This window comes from Acanthopagrus latus, chromosome 22 (assembly GCF_904848185.1).
Source record: "Acanthopagrus latus isolate v.2019 chromosome 22, fAcaLat1.1, whole genome shotgun sequence".
In the NCBI taxonomy this organism is placed as follows: Eukaryota; Metazoa; Chordata; class Actinopteri; order Spariformes; family Sparidae; genus Acanthopagrus; species Acanthopagrus latus.
The window spans coordinates 21,918,822-21,935,696 of NC_051060.1; the positions used below are offsets into that span (position 1 = coordinate 21,918,822).

The window sequence follows — 16,875 nt, forward strand, 5'->3', positions numbered from 1 at the left end:
TCTTCTCAAAACAACATGTTGATTCCTAATGCTTCGTTCAGTTATCTTCATTACAATCCTGACTGTCTGTCTCTGCAGCGCGGTGATCCTGGACGGGAAGATCTACGCCACAGGGGGCATCGTGAGCAGCGAGGGTCCAGCGCTCGGCAACATGGAGACCTTCGACCCGTGCACCAACGCCTGGACTCTCCTGCAGTCGCTGCCCTGTCCGCTCTTCAGACACGGCTGCGTGGTAATCAAAAAGTACATTCAGAGCGGCTGAGGGGTGGCCGGTCATCACCGGGTCGACGCCAAACACCAGCGGAGCTCCAGGTTGTGGGACGATGTGCGAGATGGCAGCTTAGGGCCGAGCCGGTCGGTCGGTCAGAGACCTCTGGACTTGACGCCAGCATCCATCCACCCCGTTACTTGTCCCACCCCACCCAACAACAACAACAAAAAAAAAGCCCTGTGCAGAATGTACTCATGTTCAACTACTCAGCCATGTCAGGTGACGAAGCCTAACCTCCAGTACTGTATGTGTCATGGTAGTAGTTCATCCATCCAGGCACAGGGGCCCTCTTAGTAAACTACAAACTCTTTTGTTTTTTTGGTTTTTTTTGATGAAGTCGTCAGTGATTCAGTTCCGTCTTTTCCCGATCTCTGTTAACTCATCACCTCTCTGTCTGTTTACGGACTCGGCACAGTGAAAGCCATCGCGGGTCTAAAACTTTTGTCCCTTTTTTCAGAGTTGTGTTCGACAGGTGTAGGTTTCATAGTCATTCGTTAGAGCGCAGTTTCTTTTTTGGTGTACGAGCATTTTTCAGTGGTGACATCTACAGGACAGGAGGAAAAAAAAAAAGTGAAGGAAGGGAATCCACCGACTGTTTTCCTCTTTATCAGTTGACTTGACGAGTTTCTTCTCTCTCCGCTGTATCAGGAAGTGAAATTCCCTCCTGAGCGTGCAGATTTATGAGGTGATTTTAAAAACAGATTTTGAACGCTGTATAACCCGGTTCTTTTAATGGCTTGCTAAACATAGGAAAAACCATAAAATCTGGGTCAGGTGGGGTTTAAAGAGAGAAAATCTTTATTTTTTTTTTCTTTGTTCCAGCCTGATTGAGATATCGTCTGGAGCGCGAGGTTGGTTGGCCTGTTTATTTCCCCTGTTTGATTCATTCTCTCTTGCTCTCTGGGACAAAGACAGCATTACATTGAGAGAGAGGAGGGAATTCATCCTTCCACTGACGTCTGATCAGATGCTCGAGTTGGGACAGTTCCTCCGGAAAAAAAGCACAATAACCACCCGTGACTGTTATCATAGACGTTTATCTGTTGATCCATGGTTCATGTCTTTCCATCTGATTACTCCCCCAACACCACCTTCTTTTTGTTTTATACAAATGTTTTCATTGCAACCCACAAAATGATGTTGGGTTGGTATTCTGTAAATACAGGAAGGAAATATGTATATTTTAAAAACCTGAAGGCAATTCTGTATAAATGTTTTTAGAAAAAAAAACAAAAAAACTGATAGGTTGGATTCAAAAATGGTATGTCTGTAAATCTGTACCCAGAAAGGAGAAATTAACAGTTGTTATTATTGAAACCTAATACATATACCAGAACATAAACCAGTGTTGAGTCTTCTGTTGGTTTACTGTCTGATGAATGGAAGGTTTAATATTTGTTTTCTTTTCCAGCTAAGTTGTTTATTCACATCTCAATATTGGGCTGGGCAATATGAAAAATATGATTCCAATTACGTATCTCCCTATTTTAAAACCCCAGAAGCACTTTAAAACTGCCTGGAAGAAAAAAGACTGGACGACCAAAATCCTCATGAATAATGTTGATGTGGCCTTTAAAGCAACTTCATGCCTTAAAATCATTCTGATGGTTCAGTGTCTTGTTATAGGATGAATGGTCTCTCTGTCTGTATCACTTTGTTACGTCAGTGAGAGGATCACAGCATGACGCACATGTTTACTTCAAGATACAAGTTCTCAACAAATAACAATGTGATGATGTGATGATTTGTCTGTAGAAAGCCCCTACGTGACGTCTGGCAGACTGTTACAGATCTGGGATTTCCATTTACGACAGTGGTGTTCAAACAACATTCCAATTTCTACATCATGTAGCTTTAAAACCAGAGAAACAACACAGGTGCCTTATCACAGTATGAATATTTTGCCCAGCCCTGTCTCAAAGTCTCAACTAAATGACTAAATCTGTGTTCCCAGGTAATCTGAACCTTCAGGTGTGGATTAATCATTTGTCTTAAATCTCCTGTAAGAAAAATCAACACTTGAACTGTACAGTTTGAACCTTTTTATTCAAGTATATCACAGCAGTTTATTTGAGAAATACAGTAAATGTTTCATTTCAAATATAACTTACACTAACGTAACAATTGCGAACAGGTGTGTTAAAATACACAAACGAACAGAAACCAACAAAAGCTATGGAAAAAGTCTCGACTAAAGCAACTGTGGAGAAAATAGGGAAGAACAAAGTAATTCAGGATAGAACAAACCCTTTCCTTCTGCATACTGGACTACGTAGTCTCAACTACCAGACAAAAATTGGTTGTTAGTCCAAACTGGCTACAATTTATAATAAGAAAGGAATATCACAATGTATGACATTTAACTACCCACATTTTGTTTCCATATGTGTTTTTTTTTTTAAATTCATAAAAAATAACTCTTTTGGCAGAAAGTGGAGACAAAGTGGAAAAACATTAAAAGAAGGTTAGTCTGGTCCTGTTTTCTCTTCCTGGGATCTATTAGACGGTCACTACGTTTTTATTTAAATATCACTTCAGTCCTAATGGTAAGTCTCTTCCAGTATGCCACAGTCTGTAACCACTTTAACGAAGAAAAAAAAACACCAGAACACTAAAATAAATAGAAAGAGGTGGAAAGGGCATGTTGTCGCATGTTGAACCTGAGTGACCTGTAAACCCTTTTATTCCCCCCGTACACGCCAAATAAAACCTGCTACACAAACGCTACGCAAATTCAGCAAAAAACTGTTAAAACGGACACGTGACGCTTCCCGATTCGTTAAAATTTCAAACGTACAAAAAGACAATTTACGGAATATTAGGTGTAAAACATGTTTTTAATAATAATAAATAAATCAGAATCATGAGATGAAAATCTGCAAAAAAACAAAACTGAAACTTTAACAAAACAAAGGCGAGTGTGTCAAGAGGCAGAAAAATGCTCTCTGTAGCTTCTAACAAAAGTATGGGGCTGATAATATGAGAAGAGGAGCGGAACTAGGATCATCTCCTCAAGTGTCGACAAGGTACAGTAGAAATTAACCTGAAACTAAAGCATAAAATATACAGTCCATGAAATATCCTTAAAATGTATGCAATCATCATCTGGCTCAAATGCAAACATACTTAACAATCAGAGAGATATAAACAACTCTTGGATTACTGCAGCAGCCGTGGTTGCACTGATCTGGTACCTTCGATGGTACGGTAGATGTTGCAACAGTATTTCTGGGGGGGGGAGGGGAGGGAAATACTGTGTTTGTACCCAGTAAACAGTTTTCGCATTAAAATAAATTAAGCTGAGGTAGCATTGGTTTTATTCTCTCTGCAGTAGTCCAAGTGCTAACCTGTCGTTGCCAGTTTGCATATGGTCTTTGCTTTTTTTTTTTGTTTGTCACCTAGAATTTTGAGAAAAAGGCAGAGGTGAGCTGGGGTCAGAGTTGCACCAAGAGGTTTGAGGATTGGACAAGAGTGCTTTGAGAGAAAGAAGGGGGGGGCCTTCACCAGTCTACACGGCATCGCGAAAATGCCACTAAAACCTTTTTTTTTTCGTATATAAAGCTTCAGTAAATACCTCCATTTACTGCAGTCAGAAAAGATATACAAAGTTGGCCGAGGATTTAGAATCCAGCTTCTCTCACCTGGTGTTGAGAAAAACAGAGTAAAACAAACCCATAAAGTCGATACACGCATTTTAACAAGAGAGAGAAAAATAAAAATAAAAACCATGTAATGCTTTATACACCTTAGTGACGGGCACTGCCTAGAATGGCCTTGTTCATTATGGATTTACAACCCATGCAAAAAAATAGCAATCTCAACTCAAGCAAAACATCGTATAAAAAAAAAAAAAAGAGCCGTAAAAAATAATTATCAAATACACAGCATAATACATAAGTTGTTATGACCATCTAATAGAACATTTTCATAATCCAAACAGAATTCGTGTGAACAGGCACCGTTAAGTCAGCACCTTCGGAGGGAGTGGGATAACACTTGGCACAGTAAATCATTTGACTCGCATCATTATGTTTTTGCATATGAAAAACTGAAGGAAAAGCTGGTGTTGTCAACCTCTTCGCACACCTGCTGCTGTCTGCTCAGGTGGAGAGTGACCTCCCTAACAGGGCTGGGTTTAACAGGGCATGAATACATTTAAATATCGTAACAACATTTCAAGTGCTTGAGACGTATCTGGCCAGAAACCGACAAAGCCAGAGAAGTATGATCTAAAATTCCTTTTTCTGATTCCTCCGATTTTTTGGGTGGCCAAGATTGTAGATGTGTAACCAAGATATGATTTAAGAAACCTTACGGCATTGAGATAATTTTAGTTTTTTTTTGCTTCGAGGTCACAGTGACCTCAGTGGTTAAGACCCACCCCAACTTGGAGTTTGTTTATTTGTAACAAGAAAGTAAATCAAAAAAATAAAATAAAATAAAATAAAAAATCCCTCTCAATATATCAGTTCCATATGAGGTTATTTTTTATTTTTTTTTAAATAAGGCACACACTAGGCAGTGCAAACTCTAGACGCATTCCAATTTGTACTGCTTCCAGTTCCCCAGCCGGGGTGTCGGTAGGAAAATCAACTGGCGGGCACAGCTTGAGCAGGGAGGGAAAACATTCAGACTGTGAACGTAGTGAGGAAGGAGGGAGGGGGCTCAGCTACCACAAAAATATTCAGGACATGACAATCTGCTAAGACTGTGAATGCCAGAGGCAGCCAATGAGCGAATGTTTCGGTGTGAGGTGACAAACAGACGACGCTACGCTAACACCGTGGAGGCTAACAGCTTTCGACCCCATACCTGATGACCGCTGTATTGAAGAGGACGTCATAGCTTCTAGTCCTGCTGTGCTAATGACCTCAACCAGTTTGTGTTCCCACCAGAACTTCTTTTCTTTATTTTATTTTTTATTTTTTTGTAAACCTATGATCTTGGTGAGTATCCTTAGCGGTGGCTCAGATATTAGAACTAATCAAGTAGCTTAAATGGCAGGAAAAAAAAAAAAAAAAAGAGCCGCATAATAGCACGGTGACAACAGGCCAGTGACGAAGCGTTCCGCTCGAGGGCGAGATGGGCTCAGCAATGTAGCTCAGTGATTCAGAACATTATCTGTCCTCATCTCCTCGCGGCACTCTGCTTTCACACTTCTGCTGGTGAGGATCTGAGTGAGTGTGTGTGTGTGTGTTGTGCATTTCTGCTGTTTGTTTGTAGAAATGCAAGGCGTCAGGGCGCGTGTGTGTGTGTCTGTGTTGGTGTGTAAGTATGAGTGTGTGTATGCATGGCCTCTACAGAGAAGCGGCCAGGCTGCGATATGACATCACCCGATCTGTTGGTTTTGCTAGTCATCCGAGTTAAGAAGTAATCCCAAGAGCAGCATGGATAAAATTAAGGTTAGCACCCGAGTAGCACCAGAGTTGCCCGTCACCGTCGGTGTGTGTGCGTGTGTGTGACTGACACACCTCCAGGGGTTTGGTTGTGTAGAATGGGTCTGGATCTGGCCAGGTTCCTGAGACGATAGCACCATTGAATGTCTCTGTCCTTGTCACGTTACCTCCCGGCGAGAGGAGGGGCACCGGATTACTGTGTGTGTTTATTGTGTTGAGGACTGGACTCAGAAGCTCCTTCACTTTCTCTCTCACTCAGTCTGTGTGTGTCTTTGTGGTCCCGGGGTGTTCAGGATCTACCTGATACAGTAGGTATTCTCTCCATCTCACAGGAATGTATCAAAATGCTGGATTCTCTCCTCCATCTCCTGCATCACAAAAGAGACACACACACACACACACACACACACACACACACACACACACAGAGACACACAAAAGACACGGCTTAGTCTCAACCAACACAGCAAAACTTGAATGTGTGTATAAAGCATCTGTGCTTCACGGTTTCAATATTACTTGGAAATTTCCCACAGCAAACAACAGCTTTCAGCATGATAAACGATGTAAAATGAAGCAAAGCTGTGCTGGAATAAGACAGGCGATTTTTCTCAGCGTGAAAACAGCAGAGTTTGACACTGACTAAATCTGAACCGAGCCGGAGGAAGAGAGATGGATGTTAGCCTGCAATAGACCATGATTAATGCCTTGAAGATGTTACACTCTGTGTGTTCTCTCATCTGAATGGCTGAGTCAGTGCGACAGACGCCGCGACAAGATACCAATTTCAACATCTACAACAAAAGTTTTAAAAGTCTCAACTTTACAGTAAATAGAAAAAAAAAGAAAAAAAAAAAATCACACTTCTTAGATGTTAACTTTTTTCCCAGGGAGGGACGGTCATCTCTCACTGAAAACATTTGCATCTCACATCAACATGGCAAAATTTGTAATTACGCTAATTGCTAAGAGCGTAATTATCAACTATTAGCAGATACTACAAACTGCTTTTTAGCGAAGAAGTGCACAAATAGCAAGTGTTGCACTTTCTTTAATGTGAATCCCTGGAAACTATTCATGCCATCTAAATTCTGTCTTGGGCGGCAACAGCTATTTCATGAGATGTTGAAAAGAAAAGTAATTGCTAACTATTTTGATAATAATATAATATTTTCAGTCATTTTTCAAGCAAACATGTCAAACATTGGCTGGTTCCAGGTTCTTAAATTTAAGGATTTGCTGCCTTTCTTCATCATTAATGACATTAAATGAAGAACCTAGAGGGTTTTGGGATGATGACTACACAAAAGATGCAATTTGAAGATGACACTGTGGACTTTTTTTACAAACATTTCATGGACTAAATGATCATCCATGAGAATAATGAGCAGATTGAACGATAATGATAATAACCATAAGTTTCAGTCCTAGTTCTTTCCATAGCCAAGACAAAAACGTGCATTCTTTCAAAAGGGCCCAGACACAAACATATAAAACAAATGATAATTAACTATACAGGTTCCAGCTTCCAAATATGAATATTCTTTAGATTTCTTAGCATTGAATAGAAAAAAACATATTGCATATCCCTCATTTGACCATACAAGTAAAGTGAATGTTTTGAATTGGACTCCATGATATTTTAGAGACTAAAAGTTAAAGCCTTGAAAGATTTTGAATGTGCACTTGAATCCAAAAGCCATATCCTGTATTTCTTGGTTCTGTATTTATCGTTTCATGCTCCTGAATGCTTGAACTGATTGAAAAGTCAACCCGAGTGGCATCTAGATGCTCTCTTTTGTCAGCTGTAAAATGGCATTGACTTCACAAGTCATTTCTGACAGTGTCATACATAATCCTCTCACGAAGACAAAAGAACTGCTCGACTTGGTGCCGAGTCTTCTAAAGCAAAGAGTGTGCGGTGTGGCCAGCTGTTCATCTGACAGTCCAGATGTAATAAACTATGCCCATCATATCGTGCAATTTATTCTGAATCGATTTTAAAAAGGTCACAGGACTGATGCCATTCTGCATGGGATTTTAACTCCCATTCCACTTCCATTTATAACATCAATTAAGCACTTTATCATGCCCACAGCTTTCAACACCAGGTCACACAAGCTGTAAAAATCCGAAGAAGGAATGAAAAGTAAAGTTAAAATGCTGCTGAATAAAAAGTCGCCCATTTAGAAAATTCCCTGAAAGCGTCGGCTCATCAGGAGCAGCCGATGCTTAGACACATCAATGCTTTTAACACCCGTCTGTTTGTGTGTCTCGCTGTACGCCCACACACCAACGCGCAAATAAGCTCTGTGCCACACTGACGCTTTGCACCTCTGTGATCTCGAGTCTATCTGCCTGAAGGCCTATCACCTTGTCATCCCTAAAACACAGCAGGCAATATATAACGAGCCTCCGCAGCATCGAACCTCTGTCTCACTAACGTAAAGTTAGTCGCCATAGTTAATGTCTCTTTCTCTCTGGTATGAATGGACATCGGTCAGCATAGCAGGAAGGGTTAGTTCCTGCATGCTCAATAGGTACAACATTGTACAATTCAGAGTTAATTTCCCAAAGGGGCCATCAATACTATGCATTAAAAGACAAATCCAGTGCTCGACACTGTTAAGATGTCATCAATTTGTGATGTTCAGCCCATCTGTGACAAATGTGTTATAAATTACTTTGGTGTAGCCGCCTTCTTTGGACCTGTCTTACCAACTCCCATCTCTGTTACAGCTTCTCACCATTTCCCAGATCAAATTTGCTACAACCCCCCAGGAGAAAAGGCCTCTCTGCAGTGTGTTTGTGCAGGTTAGGAGACAAAAAACAACAGCGTCCTAACATTTTTTTTTTTTTTTTTTTCCCCCGCAAAAGAAAAAGTGAGATTCGTGAGAGAACAATTTTGTGTGCTGTGCCTGGATAAAGGTGTTGTTTCACAAGCTACTGACAACAGATTCACACTGATGAAAGCTCGGGCTGCACTGCATTCTCTTCTACAAAGGCTACTGTCAGTGGGGAAATGGATTTCTCTGCCAGTTTTATTATGGTTTTGTCTTTAGATGACTGTTCAACATTGGTGCAGTTCATCTACATTTCACCGCCTCCCTGCACGAAGAAGAACAAAACACAATCAAATGACTAAACAGAAATCCAACATCTTTTAGGGACAATTCGAGACCGCCCTTGATTTTGTTTTCGATTAACAAGTATGGGTATATTAAATGACCTGCAGGCCGTAACATTCAGCACGCGGACTTGGAAATAAGCAGAGAAATAATCGACTTTTACGATGATCAGCTAATTCGAGCAGAGACTGGTGTGGCTACGGCACAGTGCCGATTCAGATTAAAGGTCAAAGGCTCTTACAAAGCTTTAAATTGCTGTCTGAGACACTAGCAAAATGAAACATTAGGCCTAGGGCGATATGAACGCCAATTTGTAGATCGGAACATAGTTGGCATGTTATTGTGTACAGAGCAGAGAAGGTCCCTCTGGCTTTAACTGGAGGCAGGGTGCAGTCCACTCCATCTGCTTAAAGGTCAGGTCTTCTGGAAGGCTGAGACAAGCTGTACCCCAGAGGAGGACGGGGAGAGTAAAGGAGACAAATGCACAGACACGCTCCATTTCACTTGTCTCTACAACGTACACATACACAACGCCGTGCGCTGCAACAGAGTGCAACATTAAGTGGAAATAGCTCCGGCCGCCATACTGCATATATGCGCGCGGATGTTTTTGCATTCTCCGTGGAGGAACAAGGAGATGACCCGCTGCGAAGTCGGGATGTGTGTTGGAAAACACAGGCAAACAAAACACGTGCCAAACGAGCTGACATTTCTGCTCTGGAAACACCAATTTAGGCTGGCAGTATGAAATGAACCCAGACACGCGCCCTCCCCAGCCTTCCTCGATCCACCAGCCGGCCTGTCGACAGGCGGCACCACCTGGCTGACTGCTCCCTCTCTCCCTCTTTCTTTCTTTCTCTCTCTCTCTGACATCCTGACAGCCAGTTCTGGCTACCAGCACCAGGACACTGCCACTCCTGGCCCGCTGTCTGAACTGACATCCGACAGCAGCAGCAGATGACCAGATGGGATACTGGAAAAGTATACAGCAGCTTTTTTTCCCGTATGGAACATTGGCAGGACAATAAAAATAAAACTGGTGAAAACTGCAAATTACCTTGTATTAAAAGGTCTTTCTGTTAACCTTTACTCATTATATGCAGGAAGTGTATTTCCCACAGAGACAAAACACTACACGTACTTTGCCTGCTACTTTAAACACTCTCTAAGTTGGCTTTAAACTATTTTCCTTTCTTTTTTCTTTTTTACTATACTTATTTTTATAAAATCCATTAATTAAAATAAAAACTGGTGCTTCCAAATATACACCAACTCTTCCTGTCATAGAGACTTAACTGTGTTAGTATGAAATATTAATTTCAAATTTTATCTCTCTTGCTGCCAAGATCTCACTGGGGTTGTTAAATCCAGAACATATTTTAAATCGTAAACCTTAAAGGATAATTCCACATATTTTCACACATTAAAAGTGTGTTCACATCATCAGGTCTTGGAGAGTGCTACTGCACATGAGAATACAGTAGGATAAAGCCTGTTCAGGCTCCAGGAGAGATTGATAATTTATCTTGAACTGCTCATAATGGGTCCAACAGTGTTAGATGAACTTGCCATCACTGGAGGCACGTTGTCAGATTACACAAAGTTTTCACTGAAGCCACAAAAGTCTTCAGACTATTTTTTTCCTATGTATGCAGAAGCACTTTAACTTCAACCCTTATAATGATTTATATCATTACTGCAGATGGTGATCCATGGTCAGTATCTATCCCCCATCAAACACATGACATGCTCCTTCTCAGACATCATTTTCCCCTGTCACTTCTCCATCATGCCTAGAATGTTATTAGTTCAATAAAAGCCACCAGTTGTTTGGAGCCTCACTGTCAGAGGAGCCACATGTGACTCAACATCATGAAATGAGTTATTGTGCATTCATGATGTCAAACCTGCAGCTCACACACAAAAAGAAGATAAAGCCAGAAAATACAGATTTCTCTTCAGATATCTTTCAGCGTGCCATCTTCTCTCAGTGAAAACCTTGAAGGACACATCATATTACCTCTTTTGTACTGAATACAAGAGTCACCCCTCAATGCAGTGGTGTCTCATACTCACAACTGAATCTGTCTTGTTGACATATTCTTTCAAACCTTCTTGTTGGCTGGCTAGCAATTAGGTTTAAGCAAGAACTGTACTGTTCCAGTATGACAGGTCATAAAGGAACAAAATGTACAATATTCGGACATCAGTATAAATTAACCAATGCTACATACCTTTTTATAATTTGTATGATCTTCACTGGTTATGTTTATATTTCTGATATTGTGTATAATTTATGCTTGCACTTCCCTCAGGACAGGAAAAAAATCTCACACAGAGCTGCAATCAATGATTATTTTCAGGATAAATTCATGTGCGGCTATTGTTCTAAACAATAATTAAAGACACGATAAGTAACATTTCTCACAAGAATTTCTAGAAAACACCCCTAGATCTTTGGAAATTCTAAGTATGCAACTCAGCAAAATATATTACAAATTGTTTCAACAATGTTAAAACCTAGAGAAACAACATTTCCGTGTGAGTCATGCTGTTGCATCGTACTATATGATGTTGTGGTATTATATTGTTTTAATATAATGACAACGGGAAAGCATACTGTATAGAGACATTAGCTCAGAATGTGTGCTTCTTACCTCCAGTAGCTGAGTCTTATCATACTCTCTGCGGTGCTGGTAGATACACTGGCTGAGAAGAGAATACAGTCTCTCCAGCTGCTCCACGCTGTAACCCTCACTCTTCATCACCACCGTATCTAGTAGAGCCTAAGGGACAATCAGGAAAATTCATTACAAATTAAGCCTTAAAGGCATATTTATTCTTCTTATAAATACATCTTGGAAGACACACTAACTTCATCAACAATATCCATAATGATGTGCATGGCGAAACAATAATGAAACGGGCATCATTGCCGGAATAACCGGCCACACAAGCTCAGCGCGTGGTGCGCGGCGATGAAGCATTAGGAGGTCAGCTGTATTCAAAAGCAATTAAGATCAGAGTGACAGCTAATTAAGGCTAATCATAATTAGAACCGAGTTTACATTTCACTGCTACTTTAATTAAAACATTCTGGACAGTCAAAGGCCCTTTTAATTGACCCATTCCTCACATTTTACCCAAGCCAAAGTCTGTGTGTCTGTGTGTGTGTGTGTGTGTGTGTGTGTGTGTGTGTGTGTGTGTGTGTGTATATATATATATATATGTGTGTGTCTATTAAAACACAGGGGCTCATCAGAATGCATGGACTGAGACAGCAAAGGCACAATAATTAAAGTTACCATCAGTGCAGCAAAGCAAACAGAGAAACCTCAACAGAAACTAAACTGTGTGTGTGTGTGTGTGTGTGTGAAGGAGAAAGAGAGAGAGAGAGAGACAGTGACCATGCGTTAAACACATAAAACCAAGGCAATGTCAAGATTAATAAGACGAGTGTGTTTGTCAAAGCTTCTCATCAGCCAACGTCTGAAACATAATTACAGTGAGCAAAAGAAAAATTACAGAGGTAAAAAGGTTAGCATTGTATTAATCGCTGCACTCCATCTGAATGTGATTTCTGTTTAAATGACAGAACCGTTGTCTTGATTAAAGTAACAGACGAAAGCTTCACGTCAACAAAAAACTTCAGTAGAAGCTTAATCCCAAGACGGACTTTAACTCATGACCAGAGATTTAACCTTGAGAGCAACACTTCACTTTGCCAGGACGTTTTTTTTTTTGTTTTGTTTTTTTTACTGTTCAGCAACAAAAACACCTCTAATGGAGTTCCGGAAAAGTGAATTTCAAACCCGAGCTGCCCTTGGGATGCTCCATGACTGTTAGCGTTTCAGCTGAAGTATTACTTACCAGCAAAACATTACGGATACAGCATCACCTGTGTCATTAGGTGTTTAATGTATTACATTTTTTACTTGGTTGCCAAAATGTCCTTAAGCAGCGCAGACTATGGGCAGTCTCCCAGGACAATCATTAGGCCAAATCTTAGCTACAGCTGCATAACTGTTCTTTTATTGACTCGATACAATATTGACAGTACAGTAATGGGTGACAGGGGACATCATTAGGTCTTGTTAGAGGTCTGCATTCTGAAGATGGACTTCTTATTTTAGATTTTTTTGTAGGTACATCACAGACCAAAACAGAGCCGCCTGAACATCACCAACAAACATGAGTGATATTGTGAGGTGCAAAGGATATTAAAAAGACAAACCACTACCCAAGCCACAGTCCATTCACCCTGCTGCCATCCGGTAGAAGATACAAGAGTAGCCGCTGCCATAGCACCAGACTAAAGAGCTGCTTCTTCCTGTGAGCTGTGAGACTCATCATTTCATTCTCTAAACTCCATCCCAGAAAATAGTTGAATTATTATGACATATACAGACTACAGCAAACATTTCCTTAAAACAGCCCCGTGTTGTAAAATGATAAACAAACCTTTTAAACATTTCTCTGCTACCTACTGAGCGCAACAATAGTAAGAGAGATAAGTGACAGGTTTAAACACTAGGTAGCTATTCCACTCCTGAGGCAATAAACATGTTTTTCTGCATTGCTTTTTAGACATTTATGAAGCCATTATCTAGCCTACATTAATATTTTACTGTTTGGATTGTGAGTCATAGATTGGCTTAAAGTTTACACACATATGAATATAATAATAAGAACGAGGAAGAGAGATCTCAGCTCTCATGTGTCTTGTCACTGAACATTTTTTCATACGCTCCCCAGCTCGACTTCCAATAGGTGCTTATCAAACTAAACTCAACAGCCTGGAAGATAATACCTTTCAAATATTCACACTTCCATAACTTAATCTGGCAGGGTATGGATGATTCACCAGCAATATGCCTTTAACATAAAAACCTCCACCTGTCTAATCTAATAACTATAGGTCCCCTGACAAATAAGGTGTGCATGCAGAAACTAAGAGCACCAGGAAATTCTCTAATATTCAGAATTCATGCAAAGTGATAATGATCATCGCAGCTGCCTTCAAAAAAAAAAAAAAGTGCTGTCATGTTTTATTGGATTCTTTCTACAGTAACCCTGGTCTTACATTAAAACCAGCCCTGAGAAATCATAAAAGAGGCCCAAATGGAACACATCACGGCGAGATGCCAGTTTTAACAACACGTGCATAAAAGCCTTAATTAGTGTCATTACAATCCACCTCACATATGTGTAATAATGTGAAATTCTCTGTGAGACACTTTCTCTGGCTTTGCTTTCATCTAGCCAACACCTATTTCCAGCCTATTTCTATTTTTGTTTCCCATCTCTTTCTTTAAGTGCATTTCACCACTTTATAGTGCACCTTCACTCCTTTATAGTGCTTCTTTGCACCTCTCACCTGTTTCAATGTTTCATAATGGCTCGCCGCACATCCTCTTCAACTCCGTTTTTTTCCTTCCACACACACACACACACACACACACACCCCCGACCCCCACACTCGCACACTCACGCCTTTACTTGTTTGCTTCCAATGTACTTGTTTTATTCCGAGCTTGTCTTGTTCGTGTCTTCCCCTCCTTGTCCCCAGTTTCTCCATTCGCTCAATTTATTCTCCTCTTACTGTTCGCCGGCTGATTGCAGCAGTGTACTTCCCGGCCTTTGTCTGCTTGATCAGGATGTCTGTGGCAGTGCGAGTGTGTCTTACACGGGCTCAGTGATTGAGTGAGCTCACTGCACACAAAAGGGCAGTAATCCCATGCGTTAAAGACTGCTACTGACATGGACCATTTAACCTCACCCTCTCTAAACTCTGTGTTCCATCTTGCCCTCCCCATCTTTACTCGCATCCTTTCTTTACTCACATCTTTATCCATCCTCAAGCTTCTTAAGACCACAGATGTTGCCAAGAGGGATTTGGGAAGAATGTAGTGTTGGAACAAAGCAGAATAATGGTGTATGGGGTGACATTAGTGCCAACATTCTGCCGGTGAAAGATGATTAGATAATAAAGAGGAGTTTTTTTTAACTCACAGTGTAAACTAATAACTAATTAAACTGGGGTTATGTTCACGTCTGATCAGGACAATTACACTATTTATTGCATTTAACAAAACATAATGTCATACTAATGTAAAACAACAGATGCTAAATTCTCAGAAGTAGTGAGGAGGCATTAGTGGGGGGAAAAAAAAAAAAAAGTGGAGTGATTCATGCGTCTGGATTCAGGCTAGAGACCGGGTACCAACACACTTCATCGCACAGAATTTAACCTTTAACCTATGACTCAGATGACATGTCAGTTCTGGTCAACCCAAAGCACAGGTTTTTCTCATATTCCTAATTTATTCCTCAAAGCCAGGTTAAAACCACTGGGAGGGATTAAAACCACAGCCTACGACAACATTCATGCTGTTCTTCTTACATTGTACACTTCTTACATCTTATTTGAAACGGCTACATCAGTCTACATGGATTACAGGGCACATTTTAATGAATGTCTAAATGTCACCAGTGAAATTTAACACCATTTGCGAGCTGTGTCAGTTGCCCGAACCATGGGTACACTTGTACATCATTGCAAAGTGGGAACTTCAACCACTGGCAATCTCTTTCCGTTGGGGTTAAGTTGCTCTTTAAACATCATTATCAAAATGTCATGGTGAACTCAACCCACAGTGCCAAAAAAACAACTAATGTTGCCATTATGTAATCACAATAATGTTGACGGTAATATAGTTCGATGGCTGATGCTTTACTCTGCACTAATGAATTGTGCAAAAAACATTGCTGTGCTGCACCGAATCATCATTCACTGCTTCAAGTTTGTCACACAAAGAAAAAACTTTTCAAACGATCAGCTAGTAAACAACCATACATGCAGACGAGAGGTAACCGTGCTATAGTGGAGGATCTTCTTTTGTGATCACTGAAGGATGCTTCACTAGCGACAATTGTGAGTGTGTCTGTGTATGAGGAGCCATCCTCAGTGCCGAGTGAGACAAAAGGGTTACCAGGCAGTGAGGGGAAAAAAAAAACAAGGATTTGAAGCCCAACAGTCACCGTCACCAGGGACACCATTAAGCCTTCAAAATCTGCCTATAAGAAAACAATTCACCCCCTTTTCTTCCTGTTTTAACTTTCCTGTTTTTCAGTCTCTTACACTCGCAAATGGATGAATTATAAATGATTCTGGTTTGCTAGTTACCATGCATGCCTTTAGTGAGGGCAGAGGGTGGATGTGCCACTAGCGGACGGTGATTTTCCTTGGGGGGGGGAGGAGGGGGAATACAGTCGCAGAGGCACATAATGTGGCTTACAAGGTACTCGGTCACACCGGTAATGCAATATAGATAGTGTTATAAGGGTCAGGGACGATCATGACAAATCATATTAGCATGGTCTCCGCACATAAAAATGAAATGGTCATCCCTTTCGGCTGGACGTGTAATAGCCCTGCTGGGGTTACCAATGCACCTTAAATATGCAAAGGTCTGCTTTACCTCCAACATCATACCACTGGCAAATTTACAGCCATCTGATAGCCGTGCATATTATGCCCTTTAGGTTCTTTGTGCATGTATACAGTATATTAAACAACATGATTTATAATATTAATAAACATACTCCACTGGATGGTATTACTTGTGTAGTTATGATGTTAGTATGTGGCCTAATAAAATATTTAAAACAGTTACAATACTTTTAACATGATCTACATACTTTGGTTCAGACAGGTGGTGTGAGTTCAAGGTAACAGGGTGGGAGTTATTATCATATCATGATTAGTTTTCCTGCAACCTTTTCAAAAATCTCCTGTGTAAGTGAACTGAATCTGGTGTGTGAATTTAATCGTTTTACTTACTTACCTACCTTTTTTTTCGTCTGTTTGTAAGTACTTCACTATACTATACACTATACTTTTAAATAATACTCTTTATTTATAATCACCCTCTTTGCTATGGATGTTGTTGCTAACCCTAACCCTTAAAAAAGATGTATGCACTTTAGTACCTCTGTGTATTTTGCGATCTATAGTCTAGTCATCATCAGGTTTAATTAGTGACTCAGTCATTCACATGATGAAAAAAGCTAGATTTGC

At 40.5% G+C, this 16,875-nt stretch overlaps 2 protein-coding genes across 13 annotated transcripts in view; one reads left to right on the forward strand and one right to left on the reverse strand.

Moving 5' to 3' along the window:
• The window catches only part of LOC119012548 (kelch-like protein 29), a 224,580-nt gene extending 222,967 nt beyond the window's left edge, over positions 1 to 1,613 (forward strand). For all 10 annotated transcript variants that reach the window (XM_037086473.1, XM_037086470.1, XM_037086471.1 and 7 more), the window contains one exon: positions 79 to 1,613. In XM_037086473.1, coding sequence (XP_036942368.1) covers positions 79 to 262 — 184 coding nt within the window. In that variant the 3' untranslated portion in view covers positions 263 to 1,613. The remainder of the gene's footprint in view (positions 1 to 78) is intronic.
• Positions 1,614 to 2,298: 685 nt separating this feature from the next.
• atad2b (ATPase family AAA domain containing 2B) overlaps positions 2,299 to 16,875 on the reverse strand; it is a 66,937-nt gene continuing 52,360 nt past the window's right edge. For all 3 annotated transcript variants that reach the window (XM_037086066.1, XM_037086064.1, XM_037086067.1), the window contains exons 27-28: positions 11,453 to 11,581; positions 2,299 to 6,035 (exon numbers count right to left, since the gene is read on the reverse strand). In XM_037086066.1, coding sequence (XP_036941961.1) covers positions 5,994 to 6,035; positions 11,453 to 11,581 — 171 coding nt within the window. In that variant the 3' untranslated portion in view covers positions 2,299 to 5,993. The remainder of the gene's footprint in view (positions 6,036 to 11,452; positions 11,582 to 16,875) is intronic.